The sequence below is a fragment of the Pipistrellus kuhlii genome, unplaced genomic scaffold, assembly GCF_014108245.1.
Source record: "Pipistrellus kuhlii isolate mPipKuh1 unplaced genomic scaffold, mPipKuh1.p scaffold_m20_p_7, whole genome shotgun sequence".
Taxonomy (NCBI): domain Eukaryota; kingdom Metazoa; phylum Chordata; class Mammalia; order Chiroptera; family Vespertilionidae; genus Pipistrellus; species Pipistrellus kuhlii.
The window spans coordinates 14,152,867-14,180,727 of NW_023425573.1; the positions used below are offsets into that span (position 1 = coordinate 14,152,867).

Below are 27,861 nucleotides of genomic sequence, written 5' to 3' on the forward strand. Positions count from 1 at the left end.
GGTCCCATCTCCGCCGCCGCCGCCGCCCGGAGCCACCTCACAAGGGATCAGGTCACTGCCGGGGGCCGGGGGGCGGAAGAACACAGGCGGGTCCTGCCCGCGGAGCTGCCGGAGCCTCGCCGAGTGGCGCTGAGACCGTCCTGCCGTGGCCGCCGGCACTGGGCGGACGGGAGACCCTCGGAGGGGCCGCCCCGAGAGGACCCGCCACGGCCCGAGAGGTCAGTGTCCCCTCCCCGCGCGCCCGCGTCCTGCTGGGGTTCGGGGTGTCCTGGGGGCGGCGACCCATTCCGCAGAGCCAGCCCCCCTCGGCCTCCGGGGCCGAGACCCCACAGGGGGAGGAGCCCCGAGGAGAGGCCGGGGCGCGTGGGCGGGCCGGTGGGCGGACCCGAAGCCCGGATCCCCCCGACCCCGACCCCGACCCGGACCCCCGACCCCCGGCCGGCGGAGGAGGGTCCTGACCGCCGCTGCTCAGGTGGCTCCTCGGCCCTGGCCAGTCGCCGCCTTCGGGGGGCGTCCTGCGTCCCCGGCCCCCTCTGTCCTGCGTGGGGTAGGGGGTCCCCCCGGCACACCTTGGGCCCGGGAGCTGGTGCGCGCGTGCCGGTGTCTGTGTCAGTGTCCGTGTCCATGCCGGTGCCCATGCCGGCCGGGCTCCCCCGGGCCACCCGCGCCCCGCGGGGCCGCCCTCTCCCCGGCCGGTCCCGGCCCCGCCGCGCCGACGTGGTCCCTCCGGGCCCCGCCGGGTTCGCGGCCGCGACGTGGGCTCGGGCTCGGGAGCGCTCACACGTGGACGCGGGGCGCGCCCTGCCCCCGGCGGCCTCCGTCCGTCCGGAGAAGGCCGTGCTCCTCCGGCGGGGGGCCATCTCTCCAGCGCGGCCCGGGCGGCTTCCCGGGACCTGGGATCTGACTTTGTTCCGGCGCCATGTAAGCCGCCCGGGCGCCCGTGACCCGGACGCACGCTGTGTGGCCGCGTGATGGCCACGCTTTTGACATTTGTCCGGCTCGCTCTGGGTTTTGGTTTGGGGAGAAGTCAGCCCTGGGTTTGAATCCTCCCCTTCCCCCCCGGAGGGAGGAGGGCTGTGGAGACGGCTGCTGGCTGATTAGTTCTTGGGGTGGGGAGGGGGGGAAGTGGATGGAGTTGTGATGAGATTAGAGGCATCCCGACTTTGAGTTGCATATGGAAATTAAGAGAAAAAGAAGAGCTTTGAAAACCCAGTGTCAGTATTAGACCTGTGGATCCCATTTCCCCGGCTGCTTTGCCGGCGCAGATGTTGACATCTGGGCACCAGCGATACGCGGAGCCCGCGGGGAGGCCCGGCGGGTGCGGCCCCTTTAAATTCTTGGGTCTGGGACTCGGCGCCCGCCGGACCGAGGACCGGCCCCGACAGCAAGCGGAACCACGGAACCGGCGGCACGATTCTACACCTTCCCATTGATCAGCCTTTTACAGCTCCATCTGAACGGCCCAGAAACAGTTCTCATCGGCCTCTCAGATGCTTGTTTTGTGACTGTGGAGCCACAGCACTGTGTGTGTTTTTTTAAAAGGCCGGCCATGGGAACCGTGTGCTCCTCCCCCCTCCCCCTTCGTTCTCTTCTGAGCAGATGTTACATTAAAAAAAAAATTCCGATATTTTAAGAAATGGAGTTCTTATCAGTAGCTGCGTTATTTTTGAGATACATACACATTTTAGATATATTTTTTAAATGATGGGATTGAAGTGAAATATACTTACATGGCAGCATACTTGAATTTTAAAAGTAAGATTTGTGTGATAACTTGAAGGCCTTTTTGTGTGCACACAGTATGGTTGCCATTTTTCTTGGGCTCGTGGAATAGTGAGTTATAGTTTGGTTAAGATAGAATCAGTTTTTAAGGAAAGTTGAGGCTTGACTAATTGATCACTGTCAGCACACTAATAACAAGGCTGAAGAAGATACAGGCATTTGTGGTTGCTTCTAATCAAACGAATATATTTTTAAGCTTGTACTAACAGTGTTTTACCACTAAGTAAACGAATTTTAACAGCTGTTTGATAATTATGAGAGAATTTCCTTATCAAAATTTTCCTGTTTTAATATTTGAGCCCAATTTAAAACTCAGGAATCAAGGAAATCCATTGCTAACACTTTCACTTAATCATAAAATTGTCATGATATTGCAATAGATTGTATTGTAGAGTATATTTCCTGTGTATAAAATGTGCAGTTAATAGTGCTTTTAGATTTTCTGCTTTTAAAGGATTTTGCTTGATTCTTAATTTTTTAAAGAATTATTTTGCATCCTAAGGGTATTGATTGTGATGGAAACATTAACAGTAATTTATGTACTTCCTTTTCACTTGGGAAAACTTTAAATATTTTAGTTTTCCACAGTGTGAATAACAAAATTCAATGATGTAACTTTAAGTGGTATATATTTTATGTAGACTATAATTAAAGCACATTTCTTTAAATATTTTAATTAACAAATTTACTTATAAATTTAAATTACACATTTTTATTTAAATACGTTGTGAAAAATGCAATTTTCAAGATATATTTTGTTAATTTTTTTCTTTCATTTATTTACACTTTTTTTCTCCCAAATACATTTACCCTTGAATTTTAACATCTAAACTGGTCAGTTTCTTTTAATATTTATATGCAGCATAGGTATTTTGGTGCACCCCTGACTCTTTGCAACTTCTTCCCCAAAAGAGGGCGAAGTAATACTTTAATCACTTAAAAATTTTATATTAATAGGTGGTAATTTTATCTTTAATCTTCAAATGATCATATTCCATTTTGCATTGGAATAGTTATGGAATAAACTATTTCAGGAATACTATAAGTAAGCAGTATTTTTTTTTACAACAGAAACTTAATTTTTCATCTGATGAATGGCAAGCAGTGTGTATGTGTTGGCCCACTACATTTCCGTTTTGCAAAATCTTCCTATACTATTTCACAATTATAGGTTTGATTCTTCTGAAAGTTGAAGAGATGGCACCAGGCCTTACTGTGCTGGCACAGGATTGGATGCGGTCCTTACTGGGGACTTCAGCCCTTGGGTAGTGTATATAATAGACTGCTTGAACTAGAGTCAGCTAACTGGCTTGCTCTTATGATTCTCAAATGATTAAATTCTTGAATTATTCTTTATATTCAATTAAAAAAAACCCCAAAATATGTTAGTAGAATACATAAAGAATATAGTGTCTTGAAATTGGAAATCATCCTTATTCTTATGTCTACTGCATTACATTTACTTCTAATCAATGACTAATCAAAAATGGAGCTGTCTGCCACTCTAGCAGAAAGATCCGTGTTTATTTGGACGGATGCTGGATAAACAGATCTCCAGTTTCTCTGATTCCTAAGGAAAGCTTTGTAGCTGTAAAAGCCCATGCAGAAAGGAGTTGTTTCCTCATAATCTTGTGCCTCACTTTGCTTTCCATTGCCATTCATATTTATTTCAGGAAAATCTAGATTGAGCAGTCCTTACCAGGGCAGTGTCTGAATTAATTTCCTGATTGAGGTAGCTCTTAAAATGTTATCTTAGCTGAAGTAGATATTTACATGAAACCAGGTGGCCACCTAGTCTGGAAAGGCAGGAAAATACAAAATAAATGGTCTGTTGGTATTACAGTACAATATCTGATGAAATGATCTTATCTAAATTTTCATATTTTGTGGCCATCTTGTTTAGAATTGAAATTCTCTAGTAGCAATTTAAAACATCTTATTTTATTTAGCCAAATACCAAATTAAGCAGAGACTAGCTGCATTTAGAACTCCAATACTATTAATTTCAAGATATATCTCAAATTCTGCACAACTCTTGATGATTTGAGATGTATCTAAAAATGCTTTTTCCCCCCCATAAATCTTATAATTCAGTTCATCAAACATTTTGAAAATTCCTACCAGGTGCCAGACACCATGCTGCGAGTTTAGCACAAAAGTAAGTGGTTATTGCCCTTTAGACACTAAACATAATTGAAATCTAACATGTTAGGTATTGAGGTAGAGATATGTTAAGGGTCCTGTTTGAAGCATAAAGGAGAGGCACTTAACCCAACTTTTTTTGGTTTTAACAATGTCAAAGCTTCCCAGAGAGGGGGGAGATCACATTTTATGTTGAAATGTGAAGGATGCATAAGGAAAGTTAGCCCTTTAAGGAAAGGTAAAGGCTGTTTCAGGCAGGGAAGTATAACAGAGATGTGGAGCCACACTCTGAGACATGAGTGTGGCAGGAAATGAAGCTGGTGCACCTGCTCAGCCTCTGTGTCATGTGTCAGGACTCGATCGCTTGTAGGTGCCGGGAAGCTAATGAAGAGATCAAAGCAGGCCATTTAGTTCTCTAGGAGTTCTCATTTATTGTAGAAATAGCCTAGTTCTATGAAACATTTTTGTTTGATAAGTTTGGAATGAATATTATGATGAATATTTTTAAAATAGAGCTATTTAGAGACTTATAGGAATTGTCTTACTTTGATCACATCACACTTGCTTTCTCCTTTTAAAGCAAGGTAAGGCTCAGATCAAGTCTAGCATTTCCTTCTGTTCCTTCAATCCCTGATCCATATCTGAATGTGTATTGTAATTATTAAAATGGGGATAATGAAAAAAATCTTTGGAAATAGGTTTGAGAAATGCACAGAAAACACTGAGGTCTTAAAAAACTGGAGTAGGAATGGCTCTTGAACTTCTAGCCAAGTAAACCCATAATGTATAAAAAGTTGTGTTTTGCTGTTGCAAATGTGTTTCTGCACATAGAATCCAGTCAGATATATATACCAGTACATCTATCTGTTTTACCCAAAGGTATTTATTAATCTTTTATTAATTGTTAAAGTAGAATCTGCTTAGTGTAAATAACTTAAACACCGGAAGGTATAAATAGTGCCATAATCCCACCACCCAAAGATAACTACTGTTAACATTTTGCCATTGTTTTCCAGTCTTCTGCTATTTGCTTTTGTATTTTCCCACAAAATTATCATATTGTTTATAAAGTTTTATGTCTTCCTTTTTTCACTTTATAATTTGAGTATAAAAGATTCTTTGAAAGCACAATTTTTGAGTATATAATATCCTATTATTTAGGTGTATTTAACCATTTCCTATTGTTGGACTTTGGAGTTCATTCATTCCACATGTTTCTTTTTCCCCCTCACAATTATAAAGCTTCATTGAATATAATTTTTTTTACTACCTCTAAGATCCATATTGATATTTTTTAAACTTGAGAGCAGAAAATACTTATTTGTATATCTTAATAATTCAACCAAATTCCTTATGAATAGATTACTTTGAAGTTGATATATTACAGCATGAAATAGCCATCTTAGATTCTAGAATTTAGATTAGGTGCACATTCTAGACTCAGGACCCTGTATTCTGTCTCTGTGGTTGAATGTGATATGTTCTTGTCCTCCTGTTTCCCAAGTCCTGACTGTGGGGAATGTAGCTAATTTGTATCCATAATACAGGTACATGTTTTCTTTCTCTCTGTGTGTGTGTGTGTGTGTGTGTGTGTGTGTGGCATAAATGTGATCATAAGTGTGCATATTCATGGACTTTTAAAAATTATTTTTAAAATTTTATTTTTAAACTAGAGTTTACATTCAGTAGTATTTTGTATGTTTTAGGTGTATAGTGTAGTGGTTAGACAATCATATACTTTACAGAGTACTTCCCCAATACTTCCAGTACCCACCTGTACCATCCATAGTTATTACAATATTATTGTCTGTTATTCTCTATGCTGTACTTGACTTCCTCATGACTGTTTTGTAACTACCACTTAGTACTTCTTCATCTCTTCACTTTTCTCACACGGTTCCCCAACCCCCCTCCTCTATGGCAATCAGCAGTCTGTTCTCCATACCTTTGAGTCTGTTTTCGTTTTGTTTGTTTCTTTTGTTCTTTAGATTTCACATAGACTTAAAAACATTTTTTTTTTAAATTAATTTCAGAGAGGAAGGGAGAGAGAGAGAGAGACATCAATGATGAGAGAAAAGCACTGCTTGACTGCCTCCTGCATGTCCCCAACTGGGGTTCAAGCATGTAACCTGGGCATGTGCCCTTGAACCTGGCACCCTTCAGTCCACAGGCTCTAGCCACTGAGCCAGACTAGCTAGGACCCACATAGACTTTTAAATTTAGAAAAAACTTTGTAAAAATATGGTGACTTAAATAGGTTGAGCATAGGAATTAATAATTATTGACTTTTTTAAGAGAGGAATATGTACCTGTGAAATTCAGTGTTATCAGAACTAAAAAATCAACACAAATAGTTTATTAAAACAGAATTTAGAAAGACAGAATTCTAAGAATCAAGTTTAAGCTAACTTGGGGTGAGAGTTTTGTATAGGAAACGATACTCAACAATGGCAGAGACTGTATAGAGACTATCTTTGGCTAGAATATTAACAATATATATGTATCGGACAATCATGATACAGTCTCAGGACTGGCTCTGTACCAATGTCATTCTACATGAGTTCATCATATTTTAATTTTTAATCTTTAGAGCTATGTAAGATAAATTCTGTTACCATCCGTACTTTAGAAGCAGCAGGATTGAAACATTCCTCACTAGTAATCAGAAATACAAAATAAATTACCAAGTTCCTTTTCACCTTCATTATTCCAGAATCACCACAATTAAAACTTCAAATAGGGCAAATGTTGGCAAAGAAATGGTAAGCCCTCCCACCCAGTGGCAGTGGGAATGCAAATGAGGGATGCAAAGAAGGGATTTCTTCAGCTGGGTCTGCGATGTCTCATTTATCAACTTAAACACAATATGGCAAAATAATAATGTTGGAGAGCAAGTGTTGTGATGTTTATTGGAAACACTTATTTCTTATTTTTAAAAGAAGTTGTATTAACACAGTTTACCAGGCTGCCATAATAAAGTTTGGCAGGTTGAGTGATTTAAGCAACATGAATGTATTGTTTCCACAGTTCTGGAGAGAAGAAGCTTGAGCTCAGTGTGGACAGGGCTCTGTCTGCTGAGGCCTTTCTGTTTGGTTTCCCATGGCGCCTCCCTGTGTGCTCACAGGGTCTTCCCTCTGTGCATCTGTGTCCTGACTCCTCTGTGTCCCACTGGGTGGGGCCCCCCTAATGATCTCACGTTAGCTTAGCCTCCTTGTCAAAGGCCCGACTCCAAGCACAGTACTTTCCGAGGTCCTGGGGGTTAGGAGCTCAACATCTGAATTTTGAGGGGAGCATAATTCAGCCCATAACAGTAATAACAAAGTTAAATAATCAAGCTAAGATCTCATTGCTGGTGTGAGGGATAAATGGGATTCAAACTCAGATGTGATTCAGTCCAAATGTTATTTCAGAATGCTACGCTGTTGCTCTTAGACTACTAGTGGTGTACCCCCAAACCAGCTAATGTTTGTTTTCCCAAAGACCAAGAGAATGAGAGAAAAAATGTCTGACTTAAGAATAAAACTGAGAAAATATAGAAGTTGAAAACACCTCAATCACACTGCTTCTTTGCTAAAGCTGAATGTAGCTGGCATTTGCATCTAGGAAGGAAAAGAAACAGTACATGTCAAATAAGAAATAAGGAAAGGAAAAATGTGGCAGAGAAAGGACAAAAGCCTAGGAGGTTATTATAGAGGGTGTTAGGAGAATAATACTGCTCTTTTATCAGATAGGCATAGCAGAAAGTGAGAAGTATCTTAAAATATATAGTCTGCTGTTGTGTGAGATCCATTACTATGAAATAGTAGCTGTGATGTTAAAACTGAATACATGTAAATACCACAAAGTTCTAGGTAAATCTGAACTTCAGATGTGGATGAGAACTCCAGTATGGTCAGACACTCATCCAACAAAATTATAGAGCTCTTCTTACATGGCAGGCTCTGTGCCTGATGCTGCCAAGAAAAGACACTCTTAAACGACCTATGAAAGTTTCTGAATTTAGTATTGAATTGTAGAGTCTATGAAACAAATTCTGCTTCTTATAGTCATTCAGATGTCAGTAATATAACGCACAAAAGGTGAATTCACCACCAAGTTTGTTTGGCCATGTGAAATTAAATTTAAAAACAATAATCCTTATTTAGCTATAATAAATTACCTTGTTTTATGAAGATTACACTTTAAAAAATGAGTTTCAAAATGAAATTGAGTGATTGCTTGTATTAAATTAATAACTTTTTAAAAATAATTGATTTCAGAAAGGAAGGGAGAGGGAGAAAGACAGAAACATCAGTGATGAGAGAGAATCATAGATCAGCTGCACGCCCACTACTGGGAATTGAGCCCACAACCAGAATCGAACCCAGGACCCTTCAGTCTGCAGGCTAATGCTCTATCCACTGAGCCAAACCAGCTAGGGCTACAGGTTGTTTTTTTGTTTTGTTTTGTTTTGTTTTACAGTAGTTTTATTCTGAATGAAGTCAGTAACATAGTTCAAGTTCCATACCAGTTTCTGTGTGTGCATTTTTTTCTTGGTGGGAAGAATGTGCTCTTTAAATCTTTTTGGTTGCTTATAGCTATATTTGGAGCTGATAATGTAATGCACATCCTGTCTGAGATATCATTTTTTCCCCTGAGCTACACTGAAGTTATATCCTGTCTCTTCTCTTTTTTTAAAAAAATAGGTAAGAAGTGACTGAAAAAGCATATCTGGACGCCATCCAACATGTCGAGGAGAAGATTTGATTGCCGAAGTGTTTCAGGCTTGCTAACTACAACTCCTCAAACACCAATGAAAATGGAAAACTTTAATAATTTTTATACACTGACATCTAAAGAGCTAGGAAGGTAAGGAAATTGTGTGATATGTATGCGGTTTAAATTCACAGTTTGGATTTGTGTGTGTCTGTTACATAAAACTCAGTCATTATTTATCAGGGATTAGAAGGAAAAGACATCATCTCTGTGTTACCATACAGGCCCCGGTTTACTGGCGGCAGGGTTAGTGAGCAGTGATGTCTGCTGTGTCCCCCAACTTAGGTTGTCAGCTGAGGGGACCATGGCAGCGGCAGCTCAGCCTCTTGACCTCAGTGAAATGACTGTCCCTCTTGGTGCTGTAGATCATCTGAGAAATGGGGTGAAGATAACTGTAAATCTTATATGGTGGTCGTGAGGACTACGTTAGTTAATATTTATAAAACACTTATAATAGTAGTGCTAGATAAGTTTTTGTAAAAAAAAAAAAAATTCCTAGGATATTGTGTTTGGGCTTAAAAAATGATGTTTAGATTCTCCCCTTCTTTCCTAAATTAAACAAAAAAAATTAACTCATATTTGATATTAGAATTCTGTATAAAAAAGAATGTTTGTTCTATCAGTAAAACCTGTACTTACACTAATACTGATCTGTTTTGACTTAACCAAGGTGTAAATTCCTTAATGATCTGAGATTTTAATACCATTAGTGTATCATTTTAACATTTATCCAAATTATAAAAGACATACCAAGGTAAGTTATATATTCAGTATCTGTTGAGCTTTAAAGCACTTAACAAAGGGTGAGAAAATGGTGATCGGCTTCTGTCCTCAGTGTGATTTTAGCTTTGGCGGCAGTGTTTTGGCTTCTGTTAAAATGGTTTACTAGTCTGTATTTGCATTGATAAATTTACAATAAAATAGTGCAATTGGTTTTTACTTAATTTCAATGTGAAAACAAAAATTGGTGGAATCATGTTTCAGATGGACATCGGGTGCCGTCTTTGTTTTGCAAAGTGAGGATGCTATCTCCGTCAGCAGACTAAGAACTACATGTTTCATATTTCATACTTCTGGCATATTTACTTAATTATATGTTAAACTGTATGAGTCCTTCAGTGGTGTATTAAAAGATATAGTTTTTAAAACCTTTCAGAATGTTTTAAAAAATGGTTTTGCTCTGAAGCTATGATTTCTCTGCATTGTCACAGGGAAGCACACGTTTCCTTGTGGTGACTTATATCTCATATGTCAGTGTCATAGAACCCTTGGATGATAAGGACGTCGGTGGTCAGTTAATCTCCTAATGTAATTTTTTATGCAGCGCAGCAGGCTTTTCTATGATTTTCTTGACAAGCTGTTTATACAGCTTCACTGTGACTGCTTCAGTGATGGGGAACTCAGAACCTCAGAAGACCTGTTCCTTTTTGTGAGCACTTCCTGGGCACACTGGTTCTGCTTTCTCTGTCCGCATCTGCAGGAGGCACGGTTCCCTTTGCAGCTGCTTATCATGTCCCTGTGAAAAGCCTCCAGAGATTTGACTCTGGCCAAGCACTGCCGGGTTCCTTAGAGGCTCATCTGAGACCTCAGCTCCAGATAGCCTGATTCTGAACCACTTGTTGTTTTCATTGTTCGTCTGATAATAAGGAGACTTGGGCTGCACATAGTATTGTCAGTATCTTACCATCTACAATAGAAAACAACTTTACTTGAGGAGCCTAAGATTCCATTAGGAGTTTTCTTTCTTTTTTTTTTAGCAGCCATATCAAATATATGTCATATGGCATCCTTCTGTATATTTGTAAAAACAAATGAAAGTGGAAGTCAGTTGACCTATTTTTACTCTGAACCTAAAGTTGTCTAAAGTTGTGTAATCTACTTAGTTGTGTGATTTCCTTTTCTTGAAGATGAGAGGTTGGACTAGATGTCTCCAATCTTCCTTCTGTTGCAAAAATGTTTGGAAACTTCTTTGAGTAGGTAACTCTGCTTTGAACAGTACATACAATAAAGGGCATTCTTTTCTGTTTTTCTGAGTTACTATTTTAATGAGTAAATGTACATACATTTATTAAATTCACAAAATAGGGGACTTAGGAGCTAGAAATTCTAAAATTTATTTCTTTGATGAAAAATTAAACTTTGTAGAGGACAGTATTATTAATTCTCAATTGTTTTACAAATAAGATGCCATCAAAAAAAGCATGAACTTGAATCAGATCTACTCTTTAACATTTTAGAGCAAAAACTCTTGAAAGAATCTAATTAAAACAAATTCAGGTTTCTAATATTTCATCTTCTAATATCTTTATGAAAGAAACCTAGCATTTTTTAAGATTGATATGGTAAATATTGATCTATCTAGTAAACCTTGATAAGTTGGAAATCATGTCATTTCCTCTGCCAAGAACTTGTTTTAATTTTGTTGTTGTTAATCCTTACCCGAGGATATTTTTTTCCATCGATTGTGAATATTTTTTAAGAGAGACTGGAAGGGATGAAGGAGGAGGGTTAAGGAGGGAGGGAGAGAGAGATGTGAGAGAGACACCTAGATTGGTTGCCTTCTTCAGGTACCTCTAGGAGGCCTGGGGGTAGAACCTGTAACCTAGGTATGTGTCCTTGACTGGAAATTGAACCTTGACCACACAGGCCAGGACTAAGTTCTTTTAATATCATTACCAATTTTAATTAGGATTATAATCCTAATTAATAGAAATTAGCATTATAATCTTATTTCTTTAGCAAACTAAAATAACATGCAAATGTTAATAGTTTAATTTTGACTATTCTCAAAGCTCTTTGTGTTGTTCCTGTTTTTTAACACATTGGGTAAGTTTTTTCTACCCTCCCCCCAACTGAGGCAAGTTTCACAGGCCTCTGTGGTCAGAGGGTGAGGCCAATGCCGAAATAAACGTCTGCTTCCTCTGTGGTCGCCCTCCCCCTCCTCTCACATTTTATTGTCTATTCTAGAATGCAGAGGGGAGCTACTAGACCTTGTCGCTGCTGGGAAATCTAGTCAGATTTGCCTTTTTAGGGTATGAATTAATTACATATACTTGGTGTGGGTTTTACATTTTCTTAGTTTTTGTTGTATTTGATGGAGGAATATTATGTATAGAAGTTTATTTTAATAGTTCTAAACCACAATTAACATTTTAGAATAGAAATCAAATACTTTTTTTTTCTAAGTCATATGATAAAAATACTAACCTTCTTTAATGATATGTAAATAATGTAGTGACTATAAGTAAAATTTTATTGGAATCTAAAATAAGCTTTAAAAAATGTAAATGCTTTAAGCACAGGATCCGAAATAGCATACTCTTTGGTTAAGTAGTGGCTTACCTTTTGCATTTATTCAACAGATATTTTAGTTTCTATTATGTGTTAGTTAGCTGATGGAGATTTTATAATTACTGTAGTAACTAGGACAGATAGGGTCTCTGCCTTCACTGGGCCTTTCCTTAGTAGTGAGCACTGGCAAATAAATAATTATCAATATCATTTTGTCACCTTTGCTGACAACTAAACTTGCTTTAAAAAGCTATTTAGAATGCCTGAAACAATTTGATAAAAACTATTTAATTTTGTTATTTGTTTTTGAGAAAATCTTGGCTTATAGATACATTCATAAAATTATAGTTGAACTGAATAAGGGCTCTAAAATATGTGGACAATTTGCTTGGCCTACTATTTCTGTTTCCCAAATGGATTTCTTCATAATACTTAAAATTTCCATTCTGTTTTAGATAAATTTTGTTTCTAAACCTAAGAAAGAATTGGCAGAAGTGTGTGAGTTGCACTTATTAAAAAAACAGCTGTCTTAAAAGGAGGAATTGTTTTGTAGTGGTTAGAACAGAAAGCCAGGGATTCACATTCCACAGTGTAATTCTTGGCAATCCGATCCCATGTATGACCTTTCATGAGTCATTTAATATTAGTCTGACTCAGTTTATTTGGTATAAAATCTATAAAATACAAGTGGTTTGAAAGAAAGTTAAGGAAATTATTAACTTTTTGTGTTCATTGAAATGCATCAATTTGTATTTTCTTACATATAGTAAGAAAATATCTTTTTTAAGTCTTTATTGTTCAGATTATTACAGATGTTCCTCTATTTTCCTCATAGCTGCCCTCCACCCAGTTCCCATCCCACTCCAACCCTTCTCCTCACCCCCCAACACTGACCTCATCCATAGGTATAAGCTCTTTGTTCATTCTCTTCCCACACCCTCCCCCAGCCCCTTCCCACTGAGAATTGTCAATCTGCTCTGTTTCCATGCCCCTGATTCTATTACATTCATCAATTTGTTCTGTTCATCAGGTTTTTTATTCATTTGATTTTTAGATTCACTTGTTGATAGATATGTATTTGTTGTTCATAATTTTTATCTTTACCTTTTTCTTCTTCTTCCTCTTCTTAAAGAATACCCTTCAGCATTTCATATAATACTTGTTTGGCAGTGATGAACTCCTTTAGCTTTTTCTTATCTGTGAAGCTCTCTATCTGACCTTCAATTCTAAATGATAGCTTTGCTGGGTAGAGTAATCTTGGTTGTAGGTTTTTGCTATTCATCACTTTGAATATTTCTTGCCACTGCCTTCTGGCCTGAATAGGTTCTGTTGAGAAATCAGCTGACAGTCGTATGGGTGCTCCCTTGTAAGTAACTAACTGTTTTTCTCTTGCTGCTTTTAAGATTCTCTCTTTCTCTTTTGCCCTTGGCATTTTAATTATGATGTGTCTAGGTGTATTCCTTTTGTTTGGGGTTCTCTGCTCTTCCTGGACTTGTAAGTCTATTTGTTTCACTAGGTAGGGGAAGTTTTCTGTAATTATTTCTTCAAATAGGTTTTCAGTATCTAGCTCTCTCTCTTCTTCTGGCAACCCCATAATTCGGATGTTGGTACACTTGAAGTTGTCTCAGAGGCTCCTTACTCTATCTTCATATTTTTGGATTCTTTTTTCTTTTGCTTTTCCGGTCAGGTATTTTTTGCTTCTTCGTATTTCAAAGCTTTGACTTGATTCTTGGGATCCTCTAGTCTGCTGTTGAATCTCTGTATATTATTCTTTATTTCAGTCATTGTATGCTTAATTTTGGATTGGTCCTTTTCCATATCCTTGAAGGTCTCACTAAATTTCTTGGAGGTTTCTAGAAGATTCTTGAGTAGCCTTATAACTGTGGATTTGAACTCTATATCCAGTATTTTGCTTTCTTCCATTTCTTTCATTTGTGACTTGTTTCTTTGTCTCCACATTTTGGCTGCTTCCCTGTGTTTTTTTCTATGTACTGAGTAGCTGCTAAGTCTCCTTGAGTTGATCGAGTGGCCTTGTGTGCTAGGTGTCCTATAGGGCCCAGTGGCTCAGCCTCCCCATTCACCTGAGGTGGACGCTCTTGGTACACCCCTTTGTGGACTGTGTGCACAGTCTTCTTGTAGTTAAGCCTTGATTGCTGTTAGTGTCACTGGGAGGAATTGACCTCCATGCCAATTGGCTGTGATGACCAGCTGTGTCTACACTGGAAGATCTGTTTTGCAGGAGACACCCTTATGGGGCAAGACTTGCTTCAGTGGAGCTTTGGTGCTCACTGAGTCTGCCCTTTGAGTGTGTTTCTTATGGATGTAATCTGGTATGATCTCACACTGACCATTGGGTACACTGGCTCTTGGATTTCCAAGGAGGTACAAGGTCAGCCACTGCCTGAAGCCACCCAGTGGGAGTTACAGAGACATCTGCAGATTCCTCCTCTTTGTTTGAGGTTTGGAAGTGCCCCAATGAGGCCCAGCTGGGAAGCCAAGCAGGCTGCTGCTGCCAGGCCTTGGGCCTTCTTTTGGAAACTCTGGGGCTCTCTGACTCAGCTGCAGTTTGACAGGTTGTAGGTGGAGAAAGGACAGGCCATTCATATGCAAAAGCCGCTGCACACAGCTGGGGTGAGGTTTTAAATTGGGTCGGGTGGGGTCTCTGGGAATCATCAGGGTGGAGCAAACAGCAATGGCTGCCAGTCAGCCCTGCACCAGAGAGGTCAGCCCTGTACTGGAGAGGTCCCCGGGTCTCTGCATCCCTCAGAACAATGATCACTGCGAGCACCTCTGAGAGAAAGCCTCCCCCATGTTCCTGTCCCGATGCCAGACAGTTCAATTTCTCCCCGTATGTGTCTGGGTTCCCCAGAATCTCGCCCAGAATTGGAATTCAGAGCAAGCGGGAGCTTGTATCTCCCTCCTGATGAAAAGAGCAGCACATCCAGGTTCCAGCACTTCCCACACCTCCGAACCTCTTACCAGTCTCATTGCACTTTCTCACCTCACTAGTTGTGGAACTTCCTCTTGGCTTTCCCGTGGTTCTGCCTTTTTTAATTAAAAAATATATATATATTTCTTTATTGATTTCAGAGAGGAAGGGAGAAGGAGAGATAGAAACATCAATGATGAGAGAGAATCATTGATTGGCTGCCTCCCACACGTTTCCCCTTGGGGACTGAGCCCTCAACCCAGGTACATGCTCTTGACTGGAATCAAACCTGGGACCCAGTCTGTAGGTCAACACTCAATCCACTGAGCCAAGCTGGCTAGGGTGGTTCTGCCTTTTAGTTGTAATTTTGAAGTGGTTATAAGAGGCAGCAAGTATAGGTGTTTACCTATGCCTCCATCTTCATTCTCCGACAAGAAAATATATTGTAGTTAAAATTAAGCATCCTCAAAGAATAAATGAAAAAGTTCTCTCAAAGAATCAGGTTTGTCCATGCAGATTTATTGAGTTGACATATCTTGAAAAATGTAGAATAGGCAAATTATAGCTTAGTTACTTTTTTTGGCAATAGTAGCCAAAGTTTTTCAGTGTGATTTCCAGTGTATTTCATTGGCATCAATTTGGAGGAAGTTTGGGAAATAAAGAGGAGGAATCTTTGTCATCCTGGTCCTTGAGAAGAGTACATAAAAGAAAATCAAATAATATATTTTGGCCCCACCCCAAACCCAAAGGCCAGATGAATTACAGAGCCTTCCTTGAGAAGCACGTGCATTCTGTGTTACAATATATATATGTAAGGGGAATTGGGACAAGAGGAGTGGTGAGTCACAGGTTACTCTCTGCAGGACCTTTATTTGTACTTGACTTGTTAGTATCTAGAGAATAATTTTAATTGTAGGATAGAGCTCCTTAATTTTTTTAAAATATATTTTATTGATTTTTTTACAGAGAGAAAGGGAGAGAGATAGAGAGCTAGAAACGTCAATGAGAGAGAAACACCAACCAGCTGCTTCTTGCACACCCCCTACCGGGAATGTGCCCACAACCAATGTACATGCCCTTTACCGGAATCAAACCTGGGACCTTTCAGTCCGCAGACCGACGCTCTACCACTGAGCCAAACCGGTTTCAGCGAGCTCCTTAATTTTGGATTTCTTGTCCTCAGGTTTAGAGGTTGTATGAATGGGCTTTGAACTCTGAAACCCCTCTGAAATTATATAAAAACTTTCTATTTAAGGGCACATGTACGTTTTTCTGGATAGGCAGTTAGTAGCTTTTATTAGTCACCTAAAGTAGTATTACTCAAAATAGCATCAGGTCTTTAGGTAACTAGATTTTTAGCAACTATAGGCTAAGAATATACAATTTGCCTCTGTCTTTAAATTTTGGCTGAGATGCTGAGCACTTGTATTGGAGAGAGCTAAACGCATACTTATTCCTAAAATGACACACATGACGGTAAGGGGTGTATTTGTACATAGCTGTTGATAACCATTAATTTCTTAGTAGAAAGGGAACTGCCTTTAGTTCTCTCCAAAGGACATATATACCTTTGATACCTGTTACAGGCTTCATAGACTACTGAGCAATACTAAGAGATTTACTGGTAATACAACTGACAAATTGTGATAGGAAGCTTCAAAGCTTGTTAAAAGTGGTGTTGAAAGGCAAAGTGATTGCACTAGTAAAATTAAATGTCAAGTACCAATTTTTGTGTTCGTCTTGATTGTATTTGAGGGAAAGCCTTTTTGATTAGAGTTACAGCTATGAAGGGCCTGGATTTTGGGAATAGATTAAGATACATAGCCTCTCTGGAGCCTGCAAAGCAGAGCAGCAGTCACTATAGGGTTGTGTGTATGAAACGTAATTTATGTGGCGAGTGTTGCGTGGAGTGGTATACAATGACCATGCTTGACCAGGGAAGAACAAATGTAATTCTGTCATCCTACTGCGACTTTTGCCCTCTTTCTTCTTATGTGGTAATGCTAGACTTTTATAAAGTACATGCAGCTGTTTAAGAGAAAAAAGATAAATTTCATGGCATGATTTTTTGAAAAGGCTGATTCTGAGTTGGAGGTATAGCAGTGTTTGTGCTGTACTAATATTGTTCTTCATAGAAAAATTAAAATTGCTTGTCCTTTCCTCCCCAGGGGAAAGTTCGCTGTGGTTAGACAGTGTATATCAAAATCAACCGGCCAGGAGTATGCTGCAAAGTTTCTAAAGAAGCGAAGGAGAGGCCAGGATTGCCGCGCAGAGATTCTGCACGAGATTGCCGTGCTTGAATTGGCCAGGTCCTGTCCCCATGTGATCAATCTCCATGAAGTCTATGAAAACACAAGTGAAATCATTTTGGTATTGGAATAGTAAGTATATACTCTAGTAAATTTAAGTAAATTTATAGTACCTCCTTCATTGGTGGGATAGGGTGACTTGAAATATCAAGACAAGAATGATAAAGATATGACAAGATCTTGTTAGCATTCCTGCTGATAAGCTATTACAGGAACATAGATAGTTTATATTCATCTACTTTCACAAGGCTAAAAGAACAGCCCCACAGACACTAAAACTAATTAAATAGCAGAAGAGCCTAGGATACTACCAGTATGATTTCATTGTTAATGCATCTTTGTGATTACATACGTATGTCAGATTCTTCAGCTGACCTTTAAAAAGTTATCTACTTACATGGCATCTGCATGTTTGACTATGTGAAAAGTAGCTGACATTTTTTCAAAAACAGTTATGGAATTTCAGGCTTGGAGGATGAATACACAAAGGAACATTGTTAGCTTTCGTAAAACCTTCTTTTTTCAATCATCTAAATCAGCATAGCCAACCTTTGGGACCTCACAGACCACCAGTTGGCAACTGCTAATCTAAATAGCAACAATAAAATGCATCAAAAGTTTTGACATATTAGGACTTAAACTTCAAATCTACAAAGAAGTTGAAAGAATTAACACTACTCTTCAGCTTGATTCACCAATTGTTGACATCTTGCCACATTAACCGAACCATTTAAAATTTGTGGGTGTATTGATAGTCCTTTACATGTCAAAGTATTCATCCAGTTTCTGCTAACTTCTGCAATCTGCTTCTTAAGTTATCTGTTTTTTTTCTTTCTCCTTAACTCTGGCTCACTTTCTATTTCTGTGGCTCCACCTGTGTATCTCTTTTGTGGGGAAAATGGTAGTCCTACCACAGACATTGGTCAGCTTGCCAAACTGAAAGGAAGAGACAGTCTGATAGGCTGACATCATAATATTTGTTTGATTTTGTTACTGAAATAAGCAAACAAAAAAATGGAAGGATAGTTTCCCTGGTTATAAAAGTAATAACTTACTGTGTTAAATTTAGAAGATATAGAAAATGAGTATCATGTAAACTATGTTTACTTTTATGGCATATTCCTATATTTAAAAATTATTCTTAATTTTCAGTCTATGCGTATTTACCTTTAGAAACAAATTGTGATTGATTGGGCATACTCCATTGTAACCTTCTTTGTTCACTTAAGAATATATTATATATACTTTCATATGTATGATGCAGTGTTTCTAAAACTGAATTTTAATTTAGCAAAGACTTTTGAAAATTGCCTTCATAGTCAACAAGAAGCCTCACATCTAGAAAGGCTGGATGTTGGCTAGATGTGGAACTGGTATTTGTTACTCATTAGAATAATGAAGAATATTTATTTAATATTTATCATGTGTCAGACACTGATAATCTGTTTTGATCCTTATTGTATTCAGTAGTTTACGACTTATCTAACTTAATACTTGCAGCAACCCACTGAAATCGGATTGATAATTTTTAGTCATGTTACAGTAGGAAAAACGGGCATATGTGCTAACCATCACATTAGTATTATGTGCAGTCTTTGCAGGAATACATAGGGTAGAGTTCACTACTATACATTTTAAAACAAACTAAATGTTTCATAATCAGATTGTCTTTACCAATGTAAAGCTAAGACAGATATTAAAGTTAATTTCCCATCAACATTCTGAGAGATGCAGAGGGGTGGGGGTTGAGGTATATATGGGGTATACATGATCCAAGCTTCACATGTGCTCCTTACCAGCTGCCCCACAGGGTTCTTTGGACTCTACAACAAAATGCAAAGCAGCGCAGCCCTGCAGCCTTTGCCCGCGGGCACCTGGCTGCTGGCACACTCAGTGTAGAAGGCTCGATTGTGAGTTACATCAGCAGCATTAAGGGTCAATCCTGTGACTTTCAATGTGAGACTCAAATTTGTGACAAGCATTGATTTTTTTCTTATGGCTCCTAATACATTGACATGCTATTCTTCTTGGCAGTCACTGAGATGTCTGAATTTCAGTTTCAGCTGCTCTGAAGCATGACTGCCTATTCCATCATCCATCCATCCACCCACTAACCCATCCACTCACCCTTCATCCACCTACCCACCCATCCACTCACCCTTCATCCACCTACCCACCCACTCACCCTCCATCCATCCATCCATTCATCCACCCATCCTCCATCCATCCATCCATGCATTCATTCATTCAACAAACATTTCTACATGTCAGACACTTCTCGATGCTCTGGATATAGCAGTGAGGCAAAGAAATAAAAATAATAGTGGTTCCTAGAGTGAGTGAGTTCCTGCTTTATTACATAGAACTAGAGGCCCGGTGCATGAAGATTCGTGCAAGAATAGGCTTTCCTTCCCCTGGATGCTGGCACCTGGGACCCGGGCCTTCTCTCTGGCTACTGCCTTCTGCCCTCACACGCTGTCCAGAGGCCCAGAGTGGCCGGGGTGGGGTGGAACACCTGCGTCGTCACCATGGTGATGATACAAGTGGCCCGGCATGGCCACCTCCATCTTTGTCACGTCAATTTGCATATTCCATCTTTATTAGATAGGATATGCATTACTTGAGATATTCCCAAACATACCTTTTAAATTTGATGACTGACCATCTAGATTTTTTTTTTGCATGATGTTCTGACTGAGACCTTTTTATCTTAGTATTTAGAGGTAGTCCTCAAAAAAATAAAATCTGTTGTGTTAAGTGATATCTCTGTTTTACTGATGGGGAGCTCAAATAAGTGACTGCCCTAAATTATATTTCTGTAAATAACAGATTTAGGATTTTAATTATGTGATTTCCAGATGTGGGGATTTTTCACTATTCCTTTGTCAACATTCTTTGGCTGTTCAATTCTTTAAAAATAAATAAACAAACAAACAAATATAAATAAAAGAATTGGGTTCTGGCTTTAAGTATTCTTTGTGAAGCTGCCAAACAGGATGTTGGTGAAGAATATTGATTCTCACCCATTTTATACAGATTGAGATTCTGGTCCCTCAATTTACTGTGTGACCACGTACAGGTTGCTTTATCCTCGTTGTACTTGTCTCTTCATCTGTAAAATGGAAATAATAGCCACCTACCTCACAAGATTGTCATAAAGATCAAAATAGGTGATATTTGTAGTTAAATAAAAATGAGTAAAATGGAGGGGCAGCAGAACTGAGCTCCTAGTGTCAGCTATTATTTTTATTGCAGTTAAGGCAGTTATTCTTGAGTTCTAATGCAATTTAATTTGTTAAATATTCAAATATTAGTATCCATAATTTGAAATACTCTAGTCATCTACTTTATTCCTTAAAGATCCCTCCCACGCTCTTCTACTCTAAATGTGTATATATAGAGACTAAAATGTAGATGGCTGTGTGCCTTTTACTTTACAGGGATATAGTATTTAAGAGAGTCATATTTAGAACAATAATTTTTCAAGTTTCTATTATTTGAATTTTATATCAGTGCTGCAGGTGGAGAAATTTTCAACTTGTGTTTACCTGAGCTGGCAGAAATGGTCTCAGAAAGTGACATTATCAGACTCATCAAACAAATACTTGAAGGAGTTTGTTATCTGCATCAGAATAACATTGTGCACCTTGATTTAAAGGTAACGTAAGATGTAATTATAAGTACCACTACCCTTGTTCCTTGTTCCTTCTCTGCTCTGGGTTTACACGGTAGCAGGCTGGGCTGGCAGGAAGCAGCAGTCAGATCTGCGGTCCAGGCAGCACTGGTGTGCTCCCGTTTCCCTTGTGCTGCGTGCACTTAAGCTTGTGTTGGCAGAGGAGAGGCCTGCATGTGTGAGCAGCTCACATTGGTCACTGAGCTCTTAAACCAGCCGTTCTCCATGGTCTCACCCATAAGTCACCCCACGCCACCTTCCTCTGACATCCTGATCTTCCTGTCTTGTGAACCACCTCCCTCTAAAACCCTCACTTCTGACCCATCCCTGAAGGCAGCTTCCTTCTCACCCTCACTCCTTTGCTCCCTCACACTTGCCTTTCTCTTGAGGCTTTCAGTCTTTTGCTCCTCTGCTCCTCCTTCCCCTCAGATCATTCAGGCCCCTTTCCCAAGCCCTGACACCACTTCAGCCTCCCATGGTACTAGTCTTTATCCTTATCCTTCCACCACAGCTACTGGAGGACCTCAACATCAGAATCATCAGCATCTTATTTTTTGACACTGCGTTCTTTCTATGTAATTTCCCTTCCATAGACTTTCCCATCCAGCTTATTGTCTCACCTATAGTCAGACCCAGGACCATAATACTGTACGCAACCATTTTCTATTTCTGGAAATGTATGCATGTTATTCCCTCAAGCCTTCGTTCATACAATTCCCCAGGGCACATTTGTAACTGGCATGTCCTGTGTGTTCTTTAGGATTCAGCTTAAGCATCATTTCTACTGCAGAGTCTTCCTGGGCTTTATTATGGGCAGAATTAAGTAGTCTTTATTACTGTGTATTCTATATCATAATCATTTAATTAGTCTACGCATCTTTTTCCCCAAACCAAGAATCCTGAGTGTATTTCTTACTTTATTTATCATTGAATCTATAGCTCCTTCTAAAAATAGTAGTTTAGTAAATGTTTCATGAATGACTCAGTGAAATATATAAGCAGTACGTCCCACTTAATTGACCTCTGATCGGAGACTAGTCGTGTTTTATTGCTGTATATCACTGATCATATTTTTGTTGTGCTTTGTTAGCCACAGAATATATTATTGAGCAGCATATACCCTCTTGGGGACATAAAAATTGTAGATTTTGGAATGTCTCGAAAACTAGGAAATGCGTGTGAACTCCGGGAAATCATGGGGACACCTGAATACTTAGGTAAGAATTTTCTATCATTTTCTACACCATTTTGAAATTTATTAACTCAATGACGCCTCTATATAATATATTTTAGAGCATGTAACTTCAGGGTATATATGGCTCAGGTATTTTAGTACAGTGAAATTCGGTATGACACACTTGAACGAACTTAATGAATGTTAGATTATTGAGACATTCACAACAATCCACAGCATATTAGGCAGATAAATTCAAAAGCTTAATGTTTGGGTAAAAGGAAAGTTAGGGAGCAGGGAAAAGGGAAAACAGATCAAGTGGACCGTCACTGCCCTTCAGGCCGGCAGTTGGATAGCCCTCACTTCTCTTTCTGTCCTGTCCCAGCTCTGATGCTGTTGACAATACAGAAATCTTCAGTTCCAGGAATCAGTAGCAGGACTCCTCGTTGTTTGTTGATTTTGCCTCAGTTTGTAAAAGGATTTTAAAGAAGTGTGACAGCTAGATCAACAGAAGACTATGAAGATTTTTAAGTTTATATGAGGCAGCATGTAATGTAAAATTTTATGTTTATGGTAGTAATCTTTCTATCTCTTCCATTTCCGCGTGTATCGCTCTCCCATGCAGGCATTGCACTGTGCAGAGCAGGTGTTGCTCTCAGCAGGCAGCTGGGTTCCCTAGGTGACTAACTTCTGGATGTGAACAGAGGCTAGTGCCCAGAGGGCGTTATTGTAATTCTAAGTAACACAGCTACCAAAGCATAGGGAGTGGTTGTAGGTGCTGCAGTGACAGCTGATGATAGGCAGGTCTCAGAGGCTTTATCACCAAAACTGCTGGGCTTTGGAAACCATCTTTCTTGGAGAACTTAGGAAACCACGCTGAAACCAAACAATTACTATTCAAGCATAAGTCTGAGTTTGTACTCTACTCATTTGAAATTTATGGTAATGTTTTAAAAGTATAGATAATCTATTTTGCATTTTAAAAAGCATGGGCAGGGAAGAGACAGTGGGGAATTAATTGCGTAGGAAATTGGGGATATTTCACCGACTTGGAAACCTAGAGTGCGTCCAGGAAGCAGTTTGCTCCTCGTGTCATTGTACGATGCATGGATGCTGTTGCCCTGAGCAGGAAACTTAAATCAGTCTAGTGAAAACCCAGACTGATTCCCACGAGTAATAGAATAAGGTTTTAAGAAGATTCTAGCTTCTAACACTGTACGCTTCATAATTATTTTTTCTGGGATTAATCTAAATGATTTTATATATGTGTGTGTGTGTGTGTGTGTGTAGCTACCAGTTATACCAAAGAATGTTATTGGGGGCTTTTGAATCATGTTATTACATAATTTGCTTAACATTAGATAAGTTGGATAATTAATGTGATGTTAAATTTCTATTGATCTTATTAATAGCTTTTTAAAATTAAACCCAGTTTAACTTAATGTAATTTTCATGATTTTAAATTTGTCAGTATTGAATTTTAAATTGTATTTTTTCTTTCAGCTCCAGAAATCCTGAATTATGATCCTATTACCACAGCTACAGATATGTGGTAAGATTTTGTTAGTTACCTAAGTGCCTTTATTAAAAGTTGGGTAGTGTATATTCTAGGGTTTTTTTTTATTCTAAAGGTAAATAATAAGGCTTTATTTAAAAGGTTTTACTCAAGTGTCATTATTATGCCACAGGAAAGTGTTTATCTATCCATTCTTTTAAGTAGCACTTCAGCTCTGAACCAGCGGTACAGAAATAAACAGGAAAACCCTTTCCTGGAGGAAGACTAGATGCAGTGAAGGAACAGACCAGCCACAGTGCTGTGCCACACCCTGTGGCTCTGACTGAGGCCACATGGAAGAGTTTAGGGGAGATTTGGGTTCGTGGAGCTGTGATGGGTTTGCCGAGGAAAAGGATCCTGTGGCTGAAGGAGAGGTGAAGCAGACTGTCTATATTCTCTTTTTGTGGCTCCTGAGCACAAGACTTGCCATTAACTTATTTAAGGCTTTGAAAAGTTTTGTCGTAAAAAAATCGACCCGCCCAACCTAATGCCTTGCCAAACCTGCAGACTCTGTTTGCACAAAAGCCCTGCTTATGCCTCACGGATCGTTACTGTGTCCTTGGACACCATTGGGAAAATGCCGTCTGGAGTGGCTTCGGTACTTGGTAGCATGTGTTTGTGTGAAGGAAGACTGGAGGAATAATGATACATATTTAATATATTTATAAATACATGACACGTGCACTTCCCCCGTATTCTTTTTCTGTAAGGCAGATTTTGAGATTATTATTTTAGTTTTAATAATATAGGAACTTAGAAAAACAACTTAAGTCTGTAGTTTAACTGTAAAGTTGAAAACAGGAATATATATATGTTGAGTATCAATTTTATTTTATATAAATGTTTTAAGATTAACACATTTAAAATTCCTCTTCTCCCTTTTTTGTTTTTTTAGGAATATTGGCATAATAGCCTATATGTTAATAACTCATACATCCCCATTTGTGGGAGAAGATAATCAAGAAACATACCTCAATATATCTCAAGTTAATGTAGATTATTCAGAGGAAACTTTCTCATCAGTTTCACAGCTGGCCACAGACTTTATCCAGAGTCTTTTAGTAAAAAATCCAGAGTAAGTAAGAACATTAATCTTTTACTATATTTATAAAATAAATAATTTGTGTTTATTAAGAAGCATACATTCTAAAATAGTATAACACTATTACAAGTATGCTCTCGGGTAAAATGGGGAAAGGGGTGGTATGAGAGATCATTAAATAACAAATTCATAATTTCAAACATGGAAAATATGAAATACAAAACAGGAAATTTTGGAGTGAAAGGAAGATTTGGGCTCTTTTTCTCTCAACCTGCCATTAATTCTTGAAATTCCCTAAAATAATTAGAAATAGAAGGTTTACAATACACATGGCTGATTGATTTGTAGTGAAATGATCATAGTTATGTAACAAGTATAAATGCCTGATGGTCAGATCTTGAAGGATCATCGGTGCTCTTTGACCGCCTACCGAAGAAGGGATTTGAAACTATGGCTCAGGACTCTGTCCTCGCTCATTGGCAACTTCAAGGCAGGAAAAGAAAAGGCGCCCTCCCTTTTGTTTGCCAGGACCAGCAGTATTTACTTTAAAAGGGCCTGGCTGTCCTTACTGCAGAAGCTGTGGTCTAGTGCCCTGGGCTGCGATCCTGGTGGTATTACCTGTCAGGACGTTTATCTCTGGTAATTATTTCATCTCAGGAGGACTCAGTCTCCTGTCTGTTTAAGAAAAAACCCTCCTAGGTTTGTTAATTATTTTATTGGCCCAAACAAGTTCTCACTGGCTGTATTTTGGACGTGACAGTTGAAATAGCACACTACTGTTTGCTTCTGTTTATAGACAGTTTTTATTTGCTTCAATGTTTTTTTTATCCTAGATTCTAAAATTTCTATAGTGAGCACATTAATTTTTTTATAGTTAGGAAAAAACATGAAGACAAAGACTAAGGAAACAGGTTTTAATGGTAATGTGATTGTGTGAAGGTTGGAGTTCTGGGATGGATAGGTATTTTTCTTACTTTTGAAAGATTGTGATATTTGACTTACATTACTTTTATAATAGAAAGCAACGTTTAAAAACTCAAAATATTATGTAAGCATCATTGAAGAGTAGCTTTTGTTTTTAAGACTTAGCAGTGACTGCTTTTAATAACAAAATAACAATAGATCATATTTTCCTTCAAAGGGTCTATAAACCCGAGACTTTAAAATTTTACTAAATTTTATTTGTGAGGAGAACATCCATTCTCAAGCTTTTGACTAGATAGTTTTATCTGTAAGCTCCATGATAAATTGAATTTTTGGCACATGTCAGAATTAAAGAAATTGCTAGGTACTCGGGTTTCCAATTCTTACTCTCTTCTGTACTATGAATACGTGCTATTTTCATATTTATAACATGTAACTTGATGATACACTGAACTGCAGACATTTCCAATCTGCTATTTAGTTCTCAGTTTTCCGTTGATGTTTTCTCTCAAAGGAAAAGACCAACAGCAGAGATCTGCCTCACTCATTCTTGGCTACAGCAATGGGACTTTGGAAACTTGCTCCTCCCCGAAGAAATGTCCAGTCCCCCTCAAGGTCAGGATCACACGACCAGGTCCCCTGAAGACAAGACTTTGAAATCCTCCTGCAATGGCACCTGTGAGGATCGAGAAGACAAAGAGAACATCCCCGAGGATAGCAGTGTGGTTTCCAAAAGATTCCGCTTTGACGACTCGTTGCCCAGCCCCCACGAACTGGTTCCAGATGTGCTCTGCTAGCACTCTTCTCTGACTCATGTGGACAGAACTTGGAATTTGAAATCCACGACAGTGTGTGACTAGTTTGAAGCTTTATATGTGGCCTGTTTATATTGTAGATGCACTTTTGCATAGGAGAATTTAGGAAATTGTTTTAAAATGGCATTACTAGCATAATTTCATTTCCTATCCTGAAATACCACTATGCAGAGAAGAAAAGACTTAAATATATAACCAAAAATAAAAGTGTGCATTGGAATAATTTAAGTTCAAATGGATTTATCAAAATGTTTTATATATCAGGAAAAAAGGAGTGATTTGAGTTATATTATGGTTGATGTAAACTGAAAAAAATGAAGAGCTATTTTATATTTGAAGATGTTTTTGATTGCTGTTTTGAAATTACATGATTCCCATTATACGTAGTCTGCTCTGAGATAGGTCCTTTACCCAGAGCAGGGGGGGTTACAAACCAGAACAGGGATGTTATATACAAGTCAGAGCAGAGGGAAGAGGAGCATGGCATTTAACTCTCTGTCTTCAAATGTGATCGGATCCGACAAATGGAAAATACGGTTTACAAGGGTAGAGGATTTTCATCTTCCAGAATTTCTAGAGAAGATACATAGGGAAAACTGAGTGCGCTCCATTTTTAGTCGGCCAGACACCTTTGTTAATTAATTCAGAAGAAAATGCTGACAGACTTAGGTGACTTACAGAACTCTAGATGTCTTCTAAGTCTTGAGATACAAGCCAGGCATTCAGAGTTCTAACTGTGCGTTTAAAAAGTCACAGCACCAGTAGGACTCTGAACACAATGCCGGAGTCAGCATGGTAGATGTGGTCATCAAACCCGATGCCGTTAGCGCTTCTGAAGTTCCCGTGTCAGTGCCTTGTGTTGCTGCGGCTCACAGAAGGCCCCCTGCAGAGGGGTCCTCGCGGTCTGCTGGTGGGACCAGTGCCAGGAAGTCCCTCGGGACAGCAGGGCGTGTGCTCAGGGATGGGGACTGTGCAGTCCCAGCGGGGCAAGGTCACTCCTGGGCAATCTTGGGTGACGATTCAAAAGTCTATTATACTGTCATGTTAAGGTCATTTTAGTCTTTATATCCCCAGCATTTCTTGAAGGAAAGTTATTTCTATTTGTGTGTGTATATATGTACAGGTATATGTATATATGTATAAAAAGATAAAATATAGTCTTTAGATAACTTTGTCTAGGCATTCTTCACTCTGTTGTGCTTAACTCAGGTGCCAAAGGAGCTCTTGTCTTATGACATATGAATATACATATAAATTCTTTAAGGAGCAGTTTGTTGGGTCAATAAACTAGTCATTGTGAAAGCTGAACTGGGCTCTTAACATATGTAAAACTGGTGAGTTTTTTTAAAATTATTGATTGTCCATTTATTTGCCTTCAGTATTAAGGTAATGCAGGTAAAGCTTAGAAAGCCATTGGAAAAAGAGAAAATGATTACTTTTATAAAAGACCATATTATATATTTAAATTTC

The 27,861-nt window shown here is 39.1% G+C and overlaps 1 protein-coding gene across 4 annotated transcripts; it reads left to right on the forward strand.

The window, feature by feature from the left end:
- STK17B (serine/threonine kinase 17b) lies at window positions 1-27,696 on the forward strand. Of its 4 annotated transcripts, none has more exons than XM_045575728.1 (8): window positions 4-223; window positions 8,612-8,772; window positions 17,068-17,280; window positions 20,722-20,866; window positions 21,972-22,098; window positions 23,559-23,607; window positions 24,506-24,685; window positions 26,091-27,696. In XM_045575728.1, the coding sequence occupies exons 2-8, from the start codon at window positions 8,651-8,653 to the stop codon at window positions 26,371-26,373; spliced, it is 1,119 nt and encodes a 372-aa protein (XP_045431684.1). In that variant the 5' UTR covers window positions 4-223; window positions 8,612-8,650; the 3' UTR covers window positions 26,374-27,696. The 4 variants fall into 4 exon arrangements, with proteins under 4 accessions (XP_036276871.1, XP_045431684.1, XP_036276869.1 ...); XM_036420976.2 differs by having other exon boundaries at window positions 4-218; window positions 8,610-8,772; XM_036420978.2 differs by lacking the exon at window positions 24,506-24,685 and having other exon boundaries at window positions 1-218; window positions 8,610-8,772.
- The last annotated feature ends 165 nt before the right edge of the window (window positions 27,697-27,861 follow it).

What these genes read in the sequence shown, in the direction of transcription:
- STK17B (XM_045575728.1), top strand. Translation starts at nt 8,651, where the DNA reads ATGTCGAGGAGAAGATTTGATTGCCGAAGTGTTTCAGGCTTGCTAACT. An exon ending in TTGTGCACCTTGATTTAAAG is followed by an intron (nt 20,867 to 21,971) that starts GTAACGTAAGAT and finishes GTGCTTTGTTAG; the next exon opens with CCACAGAATATATTATTGAG. An exon ending in CTTTTAGTAAAAAATCCAGA is followed by an intron (nt 24,686 to 26,090) that starts GTAAGTAAGAAC and finishes TTTCTCTCAAAG; the next exon opens with GAAAAGACCAACAGCAGAGA.